The following is a 19,573-nucleotide window of genomic DNA, read 5'->3' as shown; positions in this document are numbered from 1 at the left end:
CGTGTTTATCGAACCTGCTCTTAAAAATTTCCAATGATGGAGATTCCACAACCTCCCTAGGCAATTTATGCCAGTGCTTAACCACCCTGACAGTTAGGAAGTTTTTCCTAATGTCCAACCTAAACCGCCCTTGCTACAATTTAAGCCCATTGCTTCTTGGTCTATCCTCACAGGTTAAGAAGAACCATTTTTCTCCCTCCTCCTTGTAACAACCTTTAATGTACTTGAAAACTGTTATCATGTCCCCTCTCAGTCTTCTCTAGACTAAACTAACCCAGTTTTTTCAATCTGCCCTCATAGCTCATGTTTTCTAGACCTTTCATCATTTTTGTTGCTCTTCTCTGGATTTTCTCCAGTTTGTCCACATCTTTCCTGAAATGTGGCGTCCAGAATGGACACAATACTCTAGTTGAGGCCTAATCAGCGCGGAGTAGAGCGGAAGAATTACTTCTTGTGTCTTGCTTACAACACTCCTGCTAATACATGCCAGAATGATGTTTGCTTTTTTTGCAACAGTGTTACACTGTTAATTCATATTTAGCTTGTGATCCACTATGACCCCCCAGATCCCTTTCCACAGTTCTCCTTCCTAAGCCGTAATTTCCCATTTTGTATGTGTGCAACTGATTGTTCCTTCCTAAGTGGAGAACTTTGCATTTGTCCTTATCATAGCTGCCAACTTTTCCCGGCGCCAGTGGGTGCTCACGACTCCTGCCCCATCCCCATCCCACTCCTTCCCCAAAGTCTCCACCCCAACTCCACCCCCTCCTTGCCCCTATTGGACCCCTCCCCAAATCCCTTCCCTGGCATCGCCTCTTCCCCTGAGTGCATGTTCTCCCACCTCCCCCCCGCCCCAGTGCTTGCCGCCAAAAATTCTGCAGCCACTGCTTGTCATCCCAGATGTGCATGACAATTTGATCCCACCACTCAGTGCTTGTTTCCTGAGCCCCAAAATGGCATTCCACTGTGGCCAGCACCTCTGTGAATGCCACAAGCAATCTTGTGTCATAGCTACTACGCGTGGCAAGATCAATGTCAAACTCCTCTTGCCTTTGTAGTTTAAGGAATAACTCCACTGCTACTCCTGACGTGTTAGTGAGAGTGAGCAGCATAATGGTCAACAGTGCGGGATCCATTCCTGCAGACTGAAGAGGCAGAACGTGCAGTAAACAAACTGTTGAAAAATAGCGCCAAATGCAGACGGAAGCACAGGGATTGCTAGTATGCGAAGCAATGCATCACAGGGCATTGGGACAGGAGCCAGGATGCCATGTGACCCCCTCCACCTTCCCACAACTCTTAGCGGCAGAAGAGGAAGAGATGCTCTGTGGGATAGTGGCCCAGAGTGTACCGCTCTGAATAGTGCTGCAAATGCCACAAGTGTGAACATGCTATTGTGCAGGCAGCTGACAGTGTGAACGCACAATAGCGGTTTCCCTTCAGCGCTCTCTGAGCGGCGATGTAACTGCCGGCAATGTAACTCTGCCAGTATAGACATACCCTCAGGGTCTCCAGGCACCACTGAAATACCATTAGTAAATAATTATAAAGTATCGTTAAGGGAAAAATCTCCATGGGAACTTACTTCTCAGTTCCAGAGATTGTTCAGGATCTAAGCTTGAATAACTCATGACAATAAAGACAATTGTGCAGGGTGCATGAGTGATGGAGTTTCTTCTCCTCTCCTGCCCAGATAGCACAGGTTTCCAGTGTCTGGACTCAGAGAAGGTTGCCCTATAAATGAAAAAAACCCGACAACAATCTTGGGGTTGCTTTATGACATGTCAAAAAGGCCTGGGAAAAAATTCCCCCTGTACCAAAAAGCAGAGGTTTTTTTCTGCTTCTTTCTTTCACTAGAAATCCAGATCTTCTCTGCTTTTCCTGATAAAGTCTACAGAAGACCAAAGAACATATGACATAAGAGATGCTGTGCAATTAAACCAAAATTAAGATGATGTATTCAGACTGTTTAAAACTCTTTGTGAAATCCTGGCCCAACTGAAGCCAAAAGGAGCTTTGCCATTGACTTCACTGGAGCCAGAATTTCACCCTTCACCTTTTGTTTGCTTATGACTGATTTAACTAAAAAAGCTGAATATACTGCTGGGAGAAAATAACCACATCTTCCTCAGTTAAGGGCTGTCTTGCTGGCTGTAGCACAGCACTGTAAATTGCAGGTGGTGGGATGCACCCACTACATTTCTTTCTCCCATCCAGTCTTTCAGAATATAAACCACACATTTTGTCCTCTGCCTGGTGGCTGCCCCACAGGAAAAAGGAGACCTTTGCTGCTTCCAATGGACAGAGAAATGCAAGAGCAGCCTTTGGTTTTCCATCTTCCTCTGCTTTTCAGTGGTCTTATGAATCTCCAGAAAGAGGTAACAAATATCAATTATCTATGCTATTTGCTGGCATGTCCATAACTTAGATACAGAGCCCACCTGGGCAATGGATGATAGAGTCAGGATTGCCGATGCCTGGCCACTATCAAGTGTTTCGGAGGCACTGCGACAATGAACACGAGACTTTACATTCTTAGGGTGAATTCCTGTCCCCATTTCCATGGCAAAGTTCCCACTGACTTCAACAGGGTCAGGATTGCATTCTTGATATTTCTAAGCAGGAAAATAATTTTTAAAAAACTCTATGGTCTTCTTTCTCCATCATTTATCAGGAGTTTTGTGCTACTTGGTGTTTTCCTTAAAGCCCCAGCATCTGGAGTCCTGTGATTGCAAGAGAATCTCAGCTCTCCTTAAAATAGGACTCATTTAAAAAATCAGAAGGCAAATAAAGACCCTTTTTAAAAAATATATCTTACAATTTTCAGGCACCCGGCTTGTGACTTTTAAATTGTTGGAATTGGCTGGTGATATTGTTACCTCCTAGGCACCCCTTCCCCCTTCAACCAATCCCCCCAGGTTACCCCATCCCTGTAAATCTACTTGTCATCCCTCCAAACCAACCCCCTCCAGTTGCTAGTTCTCCCCCAAATCACCCCCATGCTCCGCCTCTCTCCCAAACAACCCTCAGCTCCCACTTCTGCTCCAAACCAACCCCTCAGCCACCCCTCTCCCCACCAAACCAACTCCCCCAGCCACTACCTATTCCCCCCAGGGACTCCCTGTCTCCTGGTTACTCACTCTCCCCCCAAACCACCTGTCCCCTTAGTTAGCCCCTCTTCCCCAAAACCAACCCCTGGCTCCCCAACCCCCTCTCCCCAAACCACCCCTAGCCCCTAGTTACCACCCTCACCCCCAAACCACCCCATCCCCTTGGTTACCCCCTCTCCCCAAAACCAACCCCTGGCTCCCCAAACCCCTCTCCTTCTAACCACTCCTAGCCCTCCGGTTACCCCCAAAACCAACCCCTGGCACCCTCGCCCCAAACCACCCCTTAGCCCCCAGGTTACCACCCTCACCCCAAACCACCCCTTAGCCCCCGGTTACCACCCTCTCCGCAAACCAACCCCCTGGCACCCCCTAGCCCCCCAGTTACCCCCTGCCGGCCCCCAGAGCCCCCCATCAGTGTCCGGCCCGGCCCCCCCGCGGGTTCCCCGCTCTCTGTGACGCCCCGCGGGGCTGGAACGCGGCCGGGCCGGGCCGGGCTGCGATGGGGGCGGCCCGGCGGCTGCTCGGCCTGTGGCTGGCGGCGGCGCTGGCGCTGGGCGCGGCCCGGGGCTGCCTGCAGTGCGACCCCGCCTTCGCCGCCCGCTTCGCCGCCTACCGGCCCCGCCTCAGCCGCAAGTCCTGGGGGCTCGGGGACGTGCCGGCCGCGGGGCGGCTGCTGCGGGGCTGGGCCGGGGACACGGTGCGGGGGCTGCGCCTCAGCATCCCCGCCGAGATCCGTGAGTGACCCTGACCCGGGCCCGGCCGGGCCGCCGGCCTCCGCCCCGGGACACCCCCCCCCTGACCGCCGCCGCCCCTGGCTCGAGCCTGCGACACCCCCGGGTCCCCGACGGACCCCGGGACACCCCAGGACCCTCCGCCGCCGACCCTGGGTCGAGCCTGCGACACCCCAGGTCCCCAGTGACCCGGGACACCCCCGGTACCCCCGACTGCGCCGCCCCTGGCTCGAGCCTGCGACACCCCAGGTCCCCGAGTGACCCAGGACACCCCCGGACCCTCCACCGCCGCCCCTGGGTCCCCGAGTGACCCCGGGACAGCCCCCCCGGGACCCTCCGCCGCCGCCCCTGGCTCGAGCCTGCGACACCCCCGGGTCCCCGAGTGACCCCGGGACACCCCCCGGGACCCTCCGCCGCCGCCCCTGGCTCGAGTCTGTGACACCCCCTGGGTCCCCGAGTGACCCCGGGACACCCCCCCCGGGACCCTCCGCCGCCGCCCCTGGGTCCCGAGTGACCCAGGACACCCCGGGACCCTCCGCCGCCGCCCCTGGGTCGAGCCTGCGACACCCCCGGGGTCCCCGAGTGACCCCGGGACACCACCCCCCCCGGGACCCTCCGCCGCCGCCCCTCGGTCGAGCCTGCGACACCCGCGGGGTCCCCTGGACACCCCCCCCGGGACCCTCCGCCGCCGCCCCTGGGTCAAGCCTGCGACACCTCCCGGGGTCCCCGAGTGACCCTGGGACACTGAGTGACCCCTGGACACCCCCAGACAGCCCCTCCCGTGGCCCGGCCCATCCTGCTCCCCTCCAGGCCCTGCTCCAGTTCCCCGAGTGACCCCAGGACACCCCACTCCCTGCCCCCGAGTGACACCCCCCAGGTGACACCCCCCGGCACAATCCCGCCACTCTGCCCCTCAGGCTGCCCTCTTCCCAAATCCCTGATTGATTCCAGGAGAGCCTCCCCAGGAGCCCTCCCCCATCTTCCCACCCTTTGGGCTTCCCGAGAGAGGAGGTTCCTCTCAGCCACTCTGGGATGCAGGAGTGACACCCCTAAGCACAGCCCCTCCCAGAAAGGAGAGCCCTGGCAAGCCCTCTGGGCACCCTGAGAAAGCGAGGGTCTACTGGGCACCATCCTTCCCTCCTAGGCCTTCAGTGAGAAAAGCCCCATGCCTAGTCTCTCAAGATAGGAACCTCCTGTGGGCACTTGGCTTTATGCACTGAGATCAATAAGTGCCTCTCAGATCCTCTAGAGCAGTGGTTTTCAAACTGTGGGTCGTGACCCAGTACTGGGTCGCAGAATGGAAGGCACTGGGTCGCGGCAGCTCTGGTCAGCACCGCCGATCGGGCTGTTAAAAGTAACGTTGGCGATGCTGCCTGGCTAAGGCAGGCTAGTTCCTACCTGTTCTGACACCACGCTGTGCCCCGGAAGCGGCCAGCAGCAGGTCCAGCTCCTAGGCAGGGGGGCCACAGGGCTCTGTGTGCTGCCCTTGCCCCGAGCTCTGCACTCCCATTGGCCATGAGCTGGGAGGGGTGGTGCCTGCGGATGAGAGCCCTGCAAAGCCGCTTGTGCTCCCTCCGCCGAGGAGCTGAACCTGCTGCTGGCCGCTTCTGGGATGCAGCATGGTCCGCGGTGCCAGGACAGACAGCCCTGAGTCCCCCCAAACCCAGAGCCCGCTCCCACACCCTGAACCCCTCATTCCCATCCCCACCCTGCAGCCCTCACCCCTGCACCCCAACCCTTTGCCCCAGCCTTGCGCCCTTCCCACACCCCAAACCCCTCATCCCCAGCTCTGTTGGGTCACGGGCATCAACAGTTTTCTTCAACTGGGTCATGAGAAAAAAAGTTTGAAAAACCACTGCTATAGAGGGGAAAGAGACCCTCTAGATACCTCCAGGGGGGCTGGAACAATTTGAATAGTGGGGGTGCTGAAAGTCATTGAACCAAACTAAACCCTGTATATAATGGAAACCACTTCAAGCTGGGGGTGCTGCTGCACCCCCAGCACCCCTAGTTACAGAACCTATGGACATCTCCCATAGGCAACTGCTCAGCCTCTCTCCTCCCATTGGTAAGTAGCCCCATCTGACTGCATAGGGGCACAGTATTGCCAACCCCCACGTGTTCCAAAATTAGAATTCAGACCCCCAAAATTATGAGATTGGCATAAAAATTGAGGGTTTTTTTTAAGAAGAATAATAAATGCTAGTTAGGTTCTTTTTATTTGCCATTGGGGGAGTCACGTTTTCAAGATTTTTCTCCCCAACCAGAAAGGCTAGAAACGTACTTTTAAAAAAAATGAGAAGAAAGAAAAAAGAAGCTGTGATTCTCTTCCTATCCGAGGACTCCAGAAGCTGGGGCTTTAAGAAAAAGACAAAATCTCATGCCAGATGGCAACACGGGGGAGGATATCCTATAATCCTTCCATTATTCAGTATATCTTGATTTTAGTAAGGCTTTTGACACAGCCCCAAGTGATATTCTCATAAGGGAAATGTTGTCTAGCACTTTAGATTAAATTACTATAAAGTGGGTGCACAGCTGGTTGAAGGACCATGCTCAAAGAGTAGTGATCAAACTGGAGGGACGTAGCTAGTGGGGTCCCACAGGTGTGTCCTTGGTCCAGTACTATTCAGTATTTTCATTAATGATTTGAATAATGGAGTGGAGAAGATGCTTCTAAAATTTGTGGGTGACACCAAGATGGGAGGGTTCCTAGAACTTTGGAGGGCAGGATTAGAATTCAAAACCAGCCTGACAAATTGGAGAATTGGTCAGAACTCAACAAGATGAAATTCAGTAAGGACAATTGTGAAGTAATAAATAGGAAGGAAAAATCGAATGCACAGCTACAAAATGGAGAATAACTGGCTAGGTGGTAGTACTGCTGAAAGGGCTCTGGGGGGTTATAATGGATCACAAATTGAATGAGAGTAACCAATGTGATACAGCTGCTAAAAAGAGGGTGAACTAGGAATTGAATCCAGGTCTCTTAAGTCCCAGTCGAACAGTGGACTCCAGTGATGGGCTGCCTTATTACACAGGAGGACCACATGAACCTAAGCGCAGCCTTGGGTGGGTCAAACAGATTCTACATATACACCTCTACCCTGATATAACGCGACCCAATATAACACAAATTTGGATATAATGCGGTAAAGCAGCGCTCCGGGGGAGCAGGGCTGCGCACTCCAGCGGATCAAAGCAAGTTCGATATAACGCGGTTTCACCTATAACGCAGTAAGATTTTTTTGGCTCCCGAGGACAGCGTTATATCATGGTAGAGGTGTATTAATAAGATTTAAAGTCATCTGTATTGATTTATATTTTAAGTTCAGCTTGTTTCGTATATATTTAGATAGATTGTTTCTATGCACAGTATTGTCTATTTACACATTTGTATAAACTAAATGATGACAAAACACTAGTGAATTAGCCGTTAGCATATTGTGTTGAAGCAGGCTGCGGGCCTTATGAAATGTTCTGGTGAGCCTTGCATGGCCTGCAATCTACTCAACAGGCCACACTTTCTAAAAAAGAACTTGTCCCTTTTGAAAGATCCTGGATGGGAAAAGATCAGTATCTGTCCCTTAGGAAGAAATAAAAAACCAAACCCCAAAACTGAACTGACAGTTGATGTTGTGCAAAACCATGTCAACATTTGATATGGGATGTGAACTTCCGAAGTTCTGCTGCTAGGACTTTAAATGAAGGAGATTTTTAAACAAACCGAGTGGGATTTTAAATGTCTCATTGAAACGTGACAAAACCCCTTCTTACATGACTGGAATACTTACAAATCCTGACCTTAAAATGTACTCCAAACTAGTGAGAACTAGCAGGAATTTATGCTATTTGGAGATAATCTGTGTTATACGAGGTGTATGGAAGGGTAGGATGAGTAGCCATCACGTGAAGCTATGATAAGGAAAACGCAGGGTACAGTCACAGTCCAAGCACTGTGAAATGTAAGCTCCATGGCCCAGATCCTCAAAGGTATTTAGGTTCCTAGCTTCTATTGATGTAGTGGAAGTTAGAAGTCTACATACCTTTGAACAGCGGCTCTCAGCCTTCCCAGACGACTGTCCCCCTTTCAGGAGTCTCATTTGTCTTGTGTACCCCCAAGTTTCACCTCACTTCAGCACGACTTGCTTACAAAATCAGACACAGAAATACACAAGTGCCACAGGACGCTATTACTGAGAAATTGTTTCTGTTCTCATTTTTGCCATATAATTATAAAATAAATCAATTGGAATCTAACTATTGTACTTGCATCCAATGTATAGTCCATAGAGCAGTATAAACAAGTCATTGTCCGCATGAAATTTTAGTTTGTGCTGGCTTGGCTAGTGCTAGTAGCAAATATCTAGATGGAGTGATGGACCCCCTGGAAGAGCTGTGTGTACCCCCAGGGGTGTGAGTACCCCTGGTTGATAACTACTGCCTTTGAGGATCTGAGCCCATCACTCTTGGGGCTGTAATTTTCCACTGCACAGTATGAACAAGACAATCAGGGCCTGTGGTTTGCACTTCTACTTTTTGATGTATGTTTATGTCATTTTAATCTCATTTCCCTTCCTCCCTGGGCCCCATTCAGTTCATTTGCCATCATGCGTGTTAGTCTTTCCTATTCCAACTACTGGTACCTTGGAAGTTAGTTTAAGGAGCAGATGAACATCTCTTGAGAGAAAAGATTGTTTCTGTTTTACCTTGCCCCTTAGCCTTGGATTGTGCCTGCCCTTCATTAGCACAGATCCAACAGGAATAGTTACATGTGGAAATTTTACCTGGCTCTGCAAAGAGAGACTAGTTTACTAAAAGTTTGGAATCTGTTTAACGGTTCTGAGCTTGACGAATTGTAGCATTCAGAGCATTTCTATTTTAAATTGAGTTTTTAACATTACTTCCCAGGGACCGCTCCAATGTCATTTTCATTTCTTTGGCATCAGAAAAGGTTGCTTATTTTTTGGAATCTTCATTAAAATAAGAGATGATATTGATACAATATGGTGATGCCACAGCCAGATAAAGGCCTCCTGCTGCTAAATAATCTCCCAGGTGAAAATGAGCCATGTTAAAAATACACGGCAAAGTAAACCCACATTTTCTAAGACAGAGGTGGTCATTCTATGAAAATATTCCTGATCACCTGTCCTTATTTCTGTAATGGTCTCTGTGTTCGGCATTTCATTTGCATTCTGACTGGCTTAGTTATCTTTAATTCAGCCAATGCCATGTTCATCAAAACAGTATTACCAGCTGCCCTGATATTTGCTGTTCTTGCTCAAAGCATCAGCTCCTGGAGTCATGTGAATATGGAAGAATCTCAGCTTTCCCTTTTGGTGTTTTTTTGAAAGTATGTTCCTACCCCTCGTGGTTGTATAAATGTGTTCGGGAGGTACCCTAAAGCCTCACAAAATAAGGCAAATAAAAAAACCCTGCAAATGTATTATTTTAAAAAAACTCATGATTTTCAGGTTCCTCACTCCAGATTTTTTGAATACTTGGGATTGACGGTGCTGGAAAAGTGAAGGGTTTGTCTGTAGTTTTGAAGTGAAACTGATTCCAGTACAGAGAACTCACACAAGGCTGTTCAAATCACATAAGCCCCAAACGCAGCATTTAAATGGGTTTCAGATGAAGAGCTTTTAAACAATGTTTCTAGATTCTGTAGCCTGCACCACGGTCACTTTGAACAGAAATTTCACTGATCAGGCCTCAGTGCTCAGTATTTCTAGTGACCTCAAGGCGTTCCTTTTCTCTGTTCTACATTCCCAGCTCTGGATAAGCTGCATGAAATTGCAGCCAAAGTGTACGAAAAACTTGACATCCTGTTGAATGGAAAAACGTACCAACCAGGTAAGTTAGTTGACTTGCGAAAAGGGGGATGCGTCGTACAGAAGGGTTGGTGATCTGGGATGTCTGTTGCCTAGTGAAGAAGTGGAGTTAAGTTAAGCCGTTAAGTCAGGACGTGGTGATGACTATCAGCAGCTGGATGGAAAATAAATAGGAGAAAATATATTAAAATGGAAAAAAATAGATGTTGGGGCTTGATCTTGGGAGGTGATGAATACCAAACTCCCACAGACCTCATGGGATCAGGGCCATGTTCTGTATTTAATTTCACGGGTGCCTTTTTGTTGACCAAATATAACCATTAGTGTTATAACTCGAATGAGGATCATTTCAGTGTGAGGCTTAATGGATGAAAAAAATGGTTTTATGCCATTTTTTATTGATGGTGTCCAGACAGCCAGACAGTGTTTATCAAAAAAAAAGTGTGGTTTTTCACCCTGGAAAGATCAGGAATGCTACATCCGGTCTTCCCTGGTTTTGCTAGAAGACTCATGGGACTAGGTATTGGTGATGCATGGTGGGAGCTTTAAGACACCTTTTCTCCAGTTATTTCTCAAGAGATTCCTTAAATAGGTTTTAGCAACAACAAAATACAAGTTTTAAACCCTCTGAATAAAAATCACTCCCCCCCTAATTCATCAGGTTTCACTTCTGTATGATTTCTGGTATCATAGCTTGGTCCCCCAGACATCTGTACAGTCTTCTAGGAAAACAAGATGACAAAACTTTCATTTCCAATGTTAAGAGGAAGCAGGATTTCCTCCCTTTTTTATTTTTAAAACTTTCAAGCTGCCCATCATCATAAAGAGCCACAAACCCAGTTTGTGCAGGCCACCTTTAATACAGATCCAAGGCAAGGCAGAAACATTTGCCATACCAGGATTACTGGAGATACAATACATTATTATTGTAATTTACCGTAAATTATAGAGTAGCCTGCAGTGAAGTACTATTTGTATTATTATTATTGTAGTGTGGTAGCATGTAGATGCCACACTCATGGGCCTGGGCCCAGCGTGCTAGGGGCTGTATAAATGCAGAATGAAAAGCCAGCCCTGCCCCTAAGAGCTGACAGGCAGACAGATGGGGGAGCACAAGGAAACAATAGGACAATATTGGTCACTTTCATTCTTTCACCTAACAGGATCACTAAAAGCCATAGATTAATTGAAACAAAACAAAGCAAATTTCTGCCAACATTGTCATTGTTTCACGAGCTTTGTAAGCATCCCTGAGAAGGACACAGCTTTTTTTCAGGGGACAAGGATACAAGCGTAGCAGAAATGCAAGGGACTTGGGTTAGGATCTGGATGGACGGGGAATGTGGCCCTGATTCTGCCACCATGTATGCACTCAACTTCTAAGCACATGAGTAATCTCCCTGAAGTGAATGGGCATAAAGTTAAGCATATGCATGAATGTTTGCAGAATCAGGTGCTAATTTACGAATATTTTTCCCCATATGATCTGACAGAAGCAAACCTAGTCTGTAGCACTGCGAATTCCAGTTAAAGCCTGCGCTTTTGGGGAGAGGATCCAAATTTCTTAGGCCCACTTTCATTCAGTAATATTTCTCCTGTCCCGATGTTGACGTGCATGTCGGGAGTTACAGACGTTATCTGTTTAAATGACGGCCCGAGACTCAGCTGAGTGCTCCCTTGTTGTCTAGAGGTGCTTTCTGATTACCTCTAAAAAGCTGGCAGAATCACTAAGGGGAAATAAAGTCAGCTAGAGTCGGCTGTATTGATTCAGGAACAAAGTTGAATTATAGCCAGGAATACGTGAGCCACTGGAGCTCTAATTTACGATTAGGACCCTACCAAATTCACAGTCCATTTTGGTCAACGTCACGGTCATAGGATTTTAAAAATGGTCAGTGTCATGATTTCAGCGATTTAAATCTGAAATCTCACGGTGTTGTAAATGTCGGGGTCCTGACTCAAAAAGGAGTTGGGGGGGTCACAAGGCTATTGTCGGGGGGGCTGTGGTACTGCTCCCCTTACTTCTGCGCTGCTGCTGGTGGCGGCGCTGCCTTCAGAGCTGGGCAGCTGGAGAGCCCAGCAGAGCTGCCGCCAGCAGCAGTGTAGACGTAAGGAGAGCATGGTATGGTATTGCCACCCTTACTTTTGCCCTGCTGCTGGCAGGGCGCTGCCTTCAGAGCTGGGCGCCCAGCCAACAGCCTCCACTCTCTGGCCGCCCAGCTCTGAAGGCAGCGCAGAAGTAAGGGTGGCAATAATGCAACCTCCCTAGAATAACCTTACGATCCCCCTGCAACTCCCTTTTGGGACCCCCAATTTGAGAAACGGTCTGTCCCGTGCAATATGTATAGTGTAGGGCAGTGGTCCCCAACCTTTTCGTCTGGCGGGCGCCAGATGAAGGACTGTGGCGGCGGTCGAGCATCCGCCGAAATGCCGCTGAAATTTGGCGGCGACGCCTCTGGATGACATCGCTTGTCAGTGGCAAGCGGCGTCATCCAGAGGCATCACTGCTGAAATGCTGCCGAATTTTGGCGGATGCTCGACCGCCGGCCAGGACGCGGGCCCACAGGCACCGCGTTGGGGACCCCTGGTGTAAGGTAAAAGCACATGAAAGATCAGCTTTCACGGGGGGAGATCAGATTTCACAGTCCGTGACACGGTTTTCGTGGCCATGAATTTGGTAGTGCCCCATGTATGATTTAACACGTATGTTGTGGCAGCACCTACCTGCTAAGCAGGTCAGAGCCCTACTGCATTAGGTGCCATACAAACAAAGTAAATAACGGCCCCTGCCCCAAACAACTTACATCTCTCTCGTTTTTCAGGTATTCTCCCTCAACGCCTGCAGGCCGTTTTTCAGAACCAGCTCCAGCTGCTACAGAGAGCTATCATTGAAAGTGAGCCTTTTCCCTTTCCTCTGCATGCCACACCCTCTGCTTTGGTCTCTGGTGGTAGCACCTGTAGCTGCGGTAAAGAGGGAGTGGCAAAGAGTGCAAAGGTGAACACGGGGAAACTGTAGGGTTCACGAGTGTTGTGAAGGGAGGGGGCTGGGGTCAAAGGGCTGCTGAGTGTTGACACGAGGCTGTCGGGGGAAGGGAGGGGTTTTATCAGACAGTGAGGGCAATTTCAGAGCAACAGCTCCTGGAGCACGGTGGGGAAGGGGCAGGTTGGCAGGTGGTATCTGTGAATCGCCGAGTGGCTGGGGACGGAGGAGCTGTCAGGGCAGGACGGGACTCAGCAAGTCTGCAGAAGATCCTGGGGCCTAGAAAGGAGATCTCATCCTGGGCCATTGAGGGGAGATTTCTGAGTAGGTCAGGGATGGTCTCCAGCTTCGTGGTAGGGCTAAGGGGAAGCAGAGCTGCGCTTTGAACTGCCTGCCTGACACCATGGGAACTGAGACTCCAGGGAAAATGAGGGTGTTACAGTGCTTGAGGGGAGGGGATAAGTAAGATCACGGGCAGAGTAGCAGGTCCTAGTTTTCGCACCAGAGAGCACTGAGGAAGTAGTGCCAAGTGGTTAGAGCACTAACTGGGGACTTCGGAGACCCAGGTTCAATTCTCTGCTCTGCCACAAACTTCCTTTGTGACCTTGGAGAAGTTCCTTAGCCTCTGTGCCTCAGTTTCCCTTCTGTGTAACAGGGATAGTAGCACTGCTCCACACAGGGGGGGGGAAGGATATAGCAAAGAGCGTGAGGCACTCAGGTGCTGCTGTCTGAGGGCCAGATAAGAACAGTCGATAGTGTCTTTAGTGCCTGTTGTTAATGGTGAGCAGTTGAAACAAGGGCTCTTTAATCCTAATGAACTCTCCCTGTGTTCCCTAGGCAGACTGGAGTGTGAACGTCACTGTGGTAAGTCAGGGGGGTTGCGGGGTTCCTTGTTAATGATTTAGCTCTGTGGTTCTCAGCTCTTTCCACCTTGCAGCCCCCCTTCCAGTTAGCCATGTGGGGAGAGCAGAGTGGGTGTGACCCCAGACCCCTCTTTCAGTCCCTGTTTTGAGACCCCTCATCTAAATAAAAAGCATGACAGTGAATCTGCCCAAATCACTGCCGGTCCCATTAAAGTTAATGGCAGAACCAGGGGCGGCTCTAGGCACCAGCAAAACAAGCTGGTGCCTAGGGCGGCAAAATCTAGGGGGCGTCCCCTGCGGCCGGGGGTGGGCGGCAGCCTGGGCCGACGGACCTGCCGCAGTCATGCCTGCGGGAGGTCCACCAGAGCCCCGGGAGGACCGGACCTGCTGCAGGCATGACTGCGGAGGGGGCGCGCTCGTCCCGCGGCTCGGCTGGACCTCCCGCAGGCATGACTGTGGCAGCTCAAGCGGAGCCGCCGGACCCGCGAGCCGTCCGCAGCCGAGCCATGCGGGACCAGCGGTCCCTCTGCAGTCATGCCCGCGGGAGGTCCGCTGCTCCCGCGGCTCCGGGGCGCCTCCCGCGCATGACTGCTTGGGGCGGCCAAAAAGCTAGAGCTGCCCCTGGGCAGAACTCCCATGGACTTCACGGGGGGCTGGGATTTCACCCCAGACCTATAATCTGCACTGTTCCAGCAGCGACCAGAAGTTACTGCTGATATGTGTAACAGGCGACTTCCCCACGCAGTCAGTGTCACTCTTGTATGTTACAGGAATCTTTAGATATGACGCTGTCTCCTGCATGAATTGTAATGTCTCCAGACCAGCTTGCTTTGGATACAACTGCGAGTAGGGAGCACGTCTTTATATGGAGCGCGCGTGTGTGTGTGTGTGAGAGAGAGAGAACTGCCCATCAGCTCCGGCTGAGCTCTGTGGCTGGGCTGTACCCAGGAACGTTGGTAACTGCCTAAGAGAGGGCAGAGGAAATATGTCTTCTTTAAAGAAACTAGATTATTAACAGGGCTGTTGATTAACCAGGTAGCCCCACTATAAGAGAAACACCTAAAAAAAAGTCCTTACCCCACCCCTCTAACCATCTACCTATCCACAGGTGTCAAACCTTCCCTTTCTTCAACAGGTCATCAGAAGAATGGGAAGAAGCCTTGAAAGGCCTTTTTGATTACATGTAAGTGTCAGCTCAGCGTTCGGCTTTCCAGGATCTGTCCCTAAGGCCATGTCTACACTAGGAGAAAGAGGTTAAAAACATCTTCCTAGTGAAGATAAGGCCTTGTGGATGGTGTTGGTTTAGGTTTTTAGTTCATTACACAGGGTTTTTAATGAGCTTTCCAAATACAGTACAAGGCTCTGCTCCTGGAACCCTTACTCCCATGAGTAACTTGAATGGGACCTGTTTGAACTAGAGTAGATCGTTTAGAAAAACATCCACTCCTGCTTGAAAGAGTGCGAGTGGTGGAGAAGGAAAACCCTAACCAGCAGGGGGCAGCAGTTTGGGGGAAATGCACCAGGGCGGGAGAGGACCCAGATTTAAGAGTTACTTTGACCCTCATCTAACAGGGCAGGTGGCGATGGGGGTGGGGATGCTGTTCTGGTTTCTGCTCGCAGCATCTGCACGGCCTGCAGCGATGTAGCTCTGGGCTGCTCAGCTGCCCTCGCGCCAGGAAAGCAGAGCCATGCACTGATGGCTTGAGGACGGGGAGAAAATGATGGGCCCCTAAACAGAATGTTGTTGTTACCTTAAAACCCCGTGTGGCTCTGAGATGGGAGCAGGGAGGCAGCAGCCCTGTTCAGATACTTTTGCAGGGGAGGAAAGATGTTGAAAGCACCATGCCTAGGAAAGCACCGAGCTTCTGTCCCTGTTACTGTAGGAGGTAGCACTGGCGTGGTAGGCTCTGGATTTCCTCTTCTCTAGCATGAGAATGCCAGGGTTAGTTTAACATGTGCTGCTGGAAACCTTTGCCCAGGTTCAGAGCTCTGCTCTCCGGGGGTTATTCTAGTGGAACTCCGACTTGGCAGCCATCAGTGCAGTAGTGGGTTGTCTGTGTACTGCCTCCCGCCCAGCCCTTTCACGCTGTGCTCCCTCGGGCGCCATGCTGGGCCGGCTCAGACCCTGTCTATAGGGTTGAGTCCCAGAGTGAGGGCGAGGGGAGAACCCACCGTTCAACAGCTGGGGGAATCCCTGACATTCCTATTTCACTCTGTGTTTCTTCTTTTTCAGAAACCAAATATACCAGTAAGTGGGGCATTTTTTCCTTACCAGTTGGAAAGACTCCAGGACCAGTAGCAGATATTTTCTATCTACCGCTAATATTTTCCACTCCAGTGACTCCCTGTAGGGAAACAGGGACGTGAAATGCTGCAGCCCATTCTCTGACCCCTGGGCTGATGGTTTCTAATGGGAAACTGAAGGCATCTGTGCTGGCAGCAGGGGGAAGGGCTGCTACCTTGGAGTCAGATTCTCCTTTCACTGACAGTTATAAATCAGGGGTAACTCCGTTGACTGCAACTGAGTTACAGCAGGATACGTGAGAGCTGAATTGGGCCTAGCCTGGCAGTCAGGGTGTGAGCCTAGGACTTTGAAGACCTGGTTCAGTTCTCTCCTCGGGTGAATCACGTCTCCCTGGCTCAGAAGTCAGTGGGAGTCAGAGGCCTAACCAGCTCTGAGGAGCTGGGCCTTCGGCCCAGTGGAGGTAGTAGCAGGTCTCTACCTGCACTGATCAGTGTCAGCTGTTGGAACAACCTGCCATTAACACAGGGCTGCCAGCACCAAGGCTGCCCCTTCCAGGAGCAGTGCTCTGAACAGGACGGCAGACTCTGCACAAGTGAAGGAGAAACTCCCCCATTTGGGGGCTCAACCCTCTGAGCCTGGATGGGGAGCTGCAACCCCTCTTCCAGCCCTTCCTGTGGCAGTGCAGGGTGGGGGAGAGGCGCTGGGCTGGAGGGGGACCTGGTAGGGGCCTTGCAGCCTGGCTCCATGGTGAATTCGGTATGCTTTCCTCTGAACTGAAGGTCCTCTAATCTCAGGTTTTCTCCTCAGGCAATCAGCAAGGTGGCTAGTTGCCTTGAGAAGGATCCCAGGCTTCCTGTGAGTGTGTTTGGCTCCAGTTGTTGGGGCTTCAGGGACCCAGTCCTTCAAATGGCCTCCCTGAAGGGCAGAGATTCCTTTCACACAGCCTAGGGAGCCAGCTGCCACGAATCCCATCCCATGAAGCGCTCCAGGCCCATGCCAGGCCTCGGCTGCTGAGCGCTTCTCCAGCACTGAGATACACCCAGTTCCTTAGAAGAGGACTGATCCTTCAGGCTGCTAAGCGTTCTTGGCTCCTGGGCTCAGCCCTTTTAACACCTATGGATGAGAAATGAGCTGTTACTGCCACTCCTAGGCATAGGGCAGCTATATTCCCCATGCACTGCTTTGTCAGTCACCTCCCATTGCTTTGGGAAGTGGGATTAGGACCAGGCCTTTCAATCCTACAGTGACTGCTCTGCTTCTTAATTCATATTCTGACTGTGCTGTGTACGGCTGGTCAGTGCAGAAGCAGTATGCTCCAGAGGGTAGGCCACTGGCTGGGATTCCCGGCTCTGCCACTGAGACAAGTGACTGCTCTCTGGGACTGTTCCCCCTTCCACCCAGGGTCTGTTTAGACTGTCAGCTCTTCAGGGCAGGGACTGTCTCTCGCTGTGCAGCATGATGGGGCTCTACCATACTGATCTGTAATCCCAGGAATAACTAGCCTCTATTCCAGTCTGGCCAAAGCAAGCTAGCTTTCTGGCTCAGAGGATTGGGGGCAGGGGTTGGTATTTGACAGCCATGCTCAGCTACTACCCAGCTGTCTAATAAGCATCTTTGTCTTTCAGCAATTGCACATCCACCAGGTAAGCAGGCACCAGGAAGGGGACTTGTTAATTTGAGCATAAACTGTAGCCAGCCTCCTGCTCTTTCAGCAAAAGAGCCTCAGTGTTGAGGGGAACCTTTTCTGGGGGATGGGGCTATATAAGAGCTAGATTATCATTTCCCTCCTGCTCTCAGCAGCACATTGCAACCACCCTTGGAAGCAGTGGCGGGGGGGTTACAGTTTCATGCAACTTTTAATACCTCTGAGAACAGACAAGCCCACTTTAGTATTGAGGTGGCATGGTGAAGCCAGAGAACTATATGCAACCCCACTGAATTCAGATTTTCCTCCCTGCTTCCCCCCTCCCCCCCCGAGTGTAGCCCCTAGTGTAATGAACACGGCACCCCTGTCCCAGGACAGGCAAGCAGAGCACGGTTTAGGTAAATACAGCTCTTGGCCACTAGGCTGCACTACTGCCCACGCTGTAGGAGCCCCGGCTTCGCATTGTGGCCAAAGCTACAGTCTTGGCCCTAGTGCTTCCTGCTGAGACCAGTCACGACCCTCTAGATTTAAGGAGGTAGAAAATCTTCACAAATTGAAGGGTTGTTTCTTTTAATAGGGACTGTTTAGCGTATTTCCTTCTACTGAGAGCGAGCACGTGCCCCTTTCAGCTCCTGCAGTATTTCATTTGTTACGAGAAAATTATTAATCTTGAATGTTTTATTCTCCCTTCCCTACAGCCCAGCAATGCTAAACTTTAAAAGTAAGTTTGCAAAGAGAGGATTTCTTACAGCTTTACGGGCAGGGGGTTAGCTGGGTCTGCAGGTTAGCTGGGTCTGCAGCTACAGCTGACTTTTTCCTCCTGGTCTCTGGCCAACAGCAGCACTGCTAGAGACAGGAGCTGGCGTTTGCCAGCATTCGAACCAGGTGAGGACCTGCTCACCAGGGATAGATGAGATGGAGCCAGGGCCGACTCTGTTGGCCCTAGATGGGGGGTGGCTTGGTGATGCATGTTTAGCCGGATCACTAGTGTAGACACCGCAGGAAGGGCTCTCCAATCTGCAGTACTGCTGGAGGTTATTGGCCTGCAGAGCAGTGGAAGATGCAGTTTGCAGATGTTCGGGGGACAAGGACGATGACTGGGGTCCCTTGTTCAGCCTCCTGGAGGGTAACGGTTTGTATGTGTTTTGCCATTGTTTGTGGGGCCTTAGGAGTTGAAGTCTAAAAACGAGCAGAAGAGGGGACAGAGGGTATTTCCTAAGGGAAAAGCGAATTAAAACTACCCAGTACGTGGAGCTGGAGCCAGCAGGTGTCCGAGTCTGAAAGGCAGAAGCTGGATTTAAAATGCAGAGTGGTTAGCAAAAGTCATAATCCTCACACCAGCTACACTCACGTTCTGCTTCCGCATGGTTTCCATTTGCCCTTAGCTGCAAATGCACAAGAGGGGGCATCAGTGCTCCTCTAACCATGGGACTGATGCCAGGGCAGGCCTGCTCCATGCTGCCCCCCCCCGAGCTCTGCCAATGCACCTCACCTGTTAATTGTGGCTGTTTTATTAAATGGCAGTTTTTCTTGAGTTGAGACTAGGTCAAACCCTTCCCTGCTGCCCTATGGCATGTTGGAACAGAGTTCTGTTTTCTCTGCCCTCAAAACTGAAGCCACAGTAAAGATAAACAGGCCTTTCTGCACTGTGGTTATGAAGGCTCCAACCATCTGAGAGCAGCTTTTCCTTGCTCCCAGCTGGAGCATCTGTAAACAGGCCATCTTTCTCCCAGCTTGAGTTTCATTGCAGATAGCGGGCTGCAGCCCTTTGCTTCAAAATGATGTGTCCTCCACTGCCACCTCCTTTTCTGGGTACTCAGAGACTGCACTAGTTCCATTCATCACATGGGCCTAGCTGTGCTTTTCAGACCAGTCCAAGCACTGATGGGTTTTTGTTTCTTCTGCCTCCAAGGGATAAAGGCCAGCATGTCTGAGACTTGGCACAACACACTTATGAACAGGAAGACTACTGGATGGCACAAATACAGAATCCCCCCCGCCACACTGATAGACTGCTGAGCTGCGATTTTTTAAATGAATACTTAGAACGTATTAGGTGTAAGGGAAATTAAACATTAGAAACTATCAGTGGAGTGCTATGTTATACTTCTATACATCATCACGTTTGACACACACAACTCAAAGGTGATTTAATCAAAATG

At 50.6% G+C, this 19,573-nt stretch overlaps 1 protein-coding gene across 1 annotated transcript; it reads left to right on the top strand.

Moving 5' to 3' along the window:
- The first annotated feature begins 3,609 nt into the window (after positions 1-3,609).
- On the top strand, positions 3,610-19,499 carry IZUMO4 (IZUMO family member 4). Its single transcript, XM_039515338.1, has 11 exons — positions 3,610-3,844; positions 9,620-9,700; positions 12,501-12,572; positions 13,496-13,522; positions 14,292-14,367; positions 14,657-14,704; positions 15,755-15,769; positions 16,574-16,621; positions 17,392-17,409; positions 18,110-18,132; positions 19,324-19,499. Exons 1-11 carry the CDS (start codon positions 3,610-3,612, stop codon positions 19,428-19,430), a joined length of 750 nt encoding a protein of 249 aa, XP_039371272.1. The 3' UTR covers positions 19,431-19,499.
- Positions 19,500-19,573: the final 74 nt, after the last annotated feature.

The sequence above is a fragment of the Mauremys reevesii genome, linkage group 26, assembly GCF_016161935.1.
Source record: "Mauremys reevesii isolate NIE-2019 linkage group 26, ASM1616193v1, whole genome shotgun sequence".
NCBI classification, from domain to species: domain Eukaryota; kingdom Metazoa; phylum Chordata; order Testudines; family Geoemydidae; genus Mauremys; species Mauremys reevesii.
Note: the sequence above shows the minus strand (reverse complement) of the source record. Positions and strands in the feature narration are given on the sequence as shown.

Bases quoted from the DNA above. Each gene is read 5' to 3' on its own strand.
- IZUMO4 (XM_039515338.1), top strand. From the start codon at position 3,610: ATGGGGGCGGCCCGGCGGCTGCTCGGCCTGTGGCTGGCGGCGGCGCTG. The intron at 13,523-14,291 runs GTAAGTCAGGGG...TGTATGTTACAG, and splicing joins GGAGTGTGAACGTCACTGTG to GAATCTTTAGATATGACGCT. The intron at 18,133-19,323 runs GTAAGTTTGCAA...TCTGCCTCCAAG, and splicing joins AGCAATGCTAAACTTTAAAA to GGATAAAGGCCAGCATGTCT.